Consider the following 3,045-nt stretch of genomic DNA (forward strand, 5'->3'; position numbering starts at 1 on the left):
TTTTGAAGCTTTGAAACAGGCTCTAATCTCTGCTCCAGTTTTGCGCATGCCGGATTTTTCAAAAGAGTTTGTTATTGAATGCGATGCCTCGGGGGTTGGAATAGGCGTTGTTCTAACTCAAGCAGGACAACCAATTGCTTATTACAACAAGGCTTTGGAGGAGCGCACCTTGGCTAAGTCCATATATGAGAAAGAATTGATGGCACTAGTCATGGCTATTCAACATTGGCGTCCATATCTAGTAGGCCGCAAGTTTTTGGTTATGACTGATCATAAGTCCCTTAGAACACTCCTACAGCAGAGAATCTCCACACCAGATCAATAACATTGGCTTGTAAAATTGATGGGCTATGAATTCGAAATTAAGCACAAGGCTGGTATACATAATGGGGCTGCAGATGCACTATCTCGGCGAGAAGAATCAGTGGGGTTACACTCTATTTCGATGCCACTGTGGATTGAATTTGATGAGTTACAGCAGGCCGTAGAGCAAGATCCAGTTCTGAGAGAATACAAGCAGCGGATAACACAAAATATTTCACCTCCTAAATTCTATACGATGAAAAATGGTTGTTTACTCTACAAAGATAGGTTGGTAATTCCCAGAAATACTGCATGGGTTCAAAAAATACTTGACGAGTTGCATATTACTCCAGTAGGAGGGCATTCTGGTGCACTCAGAACTTTAAAGAGGGTGGCTGGTTCTTTTTTTTGGCCAGTCATGAAAGCTGATGTATATCAATTTGTGGCAGCTTGTTTAGAATGCCAAAAGCAGAAATATCAAGCTTTGTCTCCAACAGGGATCTTGCAACCCTTGCCTATTCCTACAGCTATATGGGAGGACATTGCAATGGATTTTATTACGGGCCTGCCGAAATCCAAAGGGTTTGACGTAATATTTGTGGTCATTGATCGACGATCAAAATATGGCCATTTTTTTATTACTCAAGCACCCATTTTCTGCTAAGACAGTAGCCTAAGTGTTTATTAAGGAATTGGTCAAGTTACACGGCGTGCCTAAGTCCATTGTTAGTGACAGAGACTCAATATTCATGAGTCTCTTCTGGAAGGAGTTCTTTAGATTGCAAGGGACTAGACTGAAAATGAGTTCGTCTTATCACTAGGAGATGGATGGCCAGAGTGAGGCTTTAAATAAATGTCTTGAAACTTATTTCCGGTGTTTTGCTACTGAACAACCAAAGAGTTGGGCTAATTGGATTCATTGGAGCGAGTATTGGTACAATACTTCATTCCAAAGTTCAGCGGGCATGACTCCTTTTGAGGCGGTGTATGGCCGGAAACCCCCGACCATTCTTCAATATTTACCCCAAGAAACTTTAGTTTCCGCTGTGGCTAACGATTTGAGTGACAGGGATGAGCTCCTTCGACAGCTTAAATACAATCTTCAGCGTGCACAGCAAATTATGGTTAAAAATGCGAATAAGCACAGGCGAGATGTGGTGTTACAGGAGGGTGATTGGGTATTTTTAAAGATGCGTCCCCATCGACAGCAGTCCGCTTGTCCGTGGGTTTACCAAAAATAATCTCCGAGGTATTATGGACCCTTCAAAATTATTCAGAAGGTGGGCATGTGTGCATACAAACTTTTATTACCAGCAGATTCTAAAATTCATTCCACTTTTCATGTCTCATGTCTCAAGAAGGCAGTTGGTAATTTCAATCCGGAACCGAGGTTTCCTTCTTCTTTAGAATCTGATTTTTCTCTGACTTTTGAGCCAGAAAATATTGTGGATAAAAGATATAGGAGGAAGCATGGGAAGTTGGTTATGCAAGTGCTAGTGCAATGGAAGAACCGGCCATTGGAAGATGCCACTTGGGAGCTAGCTGATGATTTCCAGTCCCAATTTCCGGCTTTTGGTCTTGAGGACAATACCATTTTTGAGGAGGAAGGAATTGTTACAGGCCCGTCTAAGATAGGCCAAGATCAGGAGCATATATCAGTTTATGAAGAAAAGGGTGACAACCATGAAATAGGCCCAGTCCAGGAATAAAGGCCCATTATAAAATATGTCTATGAGAGAAAGAAGAGGGGACCTCCACGTGATGAGTAAAGTGACGTATAAAGTGGAGAAGCAGATCATCAGTGAAATTATTCTGTTATCATTTTGTTTTGTGAGTGTTTACTAGCTGAGGCAAGGGTATATTTGTATTACAGAGTTTAACTCTGGGAATACTGCAATATTATTAGCTTTTATTGGTTGGGTAACATCTTTGATATCGTTGTGATTGTCGTTCATTCTTATTTTTCACAACATCTTTCCTGTTTGCATGCTTGCATTTATTATCAAAGTGTATTTTTTTTACCCTTGTTGAGAAAACATTTTTTCGCACGAGGATGTGGATAGCTACATGCTGAGTGGACTGGAATTCTACAGAGGATATAGGAATTTATTGGGGGCCTCCCATCAGAGTGTAGGCGCCAATGAAATCAGTACTTTTAATTTTGTTCAGGCGTGGAAATTTTCTAAAATATCGAGAACAACCTCCGTTGCTTCTAAACCAGAGCCATAATCCACGCAATCTTCTCGTAGACGAAGGTGTGTGAAGTTTCTTGTCGCAACTTTTACCACTTTATTGATTATGGTATTTTGTATGTTTCTTTGAATGTTTGAATCGACTCGTCTGCTAGAACAACTCCATCAAAGAATTTCTTAATTTTTGGGTGCTTCATGTAAACATAAACCAAAAGGTAGTGGGAAAAAGTCATCTCAACCTGAACGTATACCGCCGGAAGAACTTCTGATTGGAACTGACCTCAGAACAAATGCAATGAAATCACTCGACTTGTTACCTTCACTAATGCACCAAATGGAGTCTTTGATGTTGGCTAGCCAACTTAGGTAAGAAATAGCACATCATACTGGGATTTAAATATTCCAAGCTCGGTGGTATGTGCCTTTATAGCTGTTAACGATTAACTTTAATTGCAATTCCTTTGGTATTTAATGACTTAATCTAATAATTTCATTCATGATCAGATTTTGGAAGCTCTCACCACAGTAGGATGTAAAGAACGTTTCTCCT

General features: G+C 40.3%; 1 protein-coding gene across 1 annotated transcript; it reads left to right on the forward strand.

Annotated features, from left to right (window-relative positions):
• The first annotated feature begins 1,127 nt into the window (after positions 1-1,127).
• Positions 1,128-2,012, forward strand: LOC140862737 (uncharacterized). The gene is made up of 2 exons (XM_073265774.1): positions 1,128-1,481; positions 1,662-2,012. The coding sequence occupies exons 1-2, from the start codon at positions 1,128-1,130 to the stop codon at positions 2,010-2,012; spliced, it is 705 nt and encodes a 234-aa protein (XP_073121875.1).
• The last annotated feature ends 1,033 nt before the right edge of the window (positions 2,013-3,045 follow it).

The sequence above is a fragment of the Henckelia pumila genome, chromosome 4 (assembly GCF_033568475.1).
Source record: "Henckelia pumila isolate YLH828 chromosome 4, ASM3356847v2, whole genome shotgun sequence".
Classification (NCBI taxonomy): Eukaryota; Viridiplantae; Streptophyta; class Magnoliopsida; order Lamiales; family Gesneriaceae; genus Henckelia; species Henckelia pumila.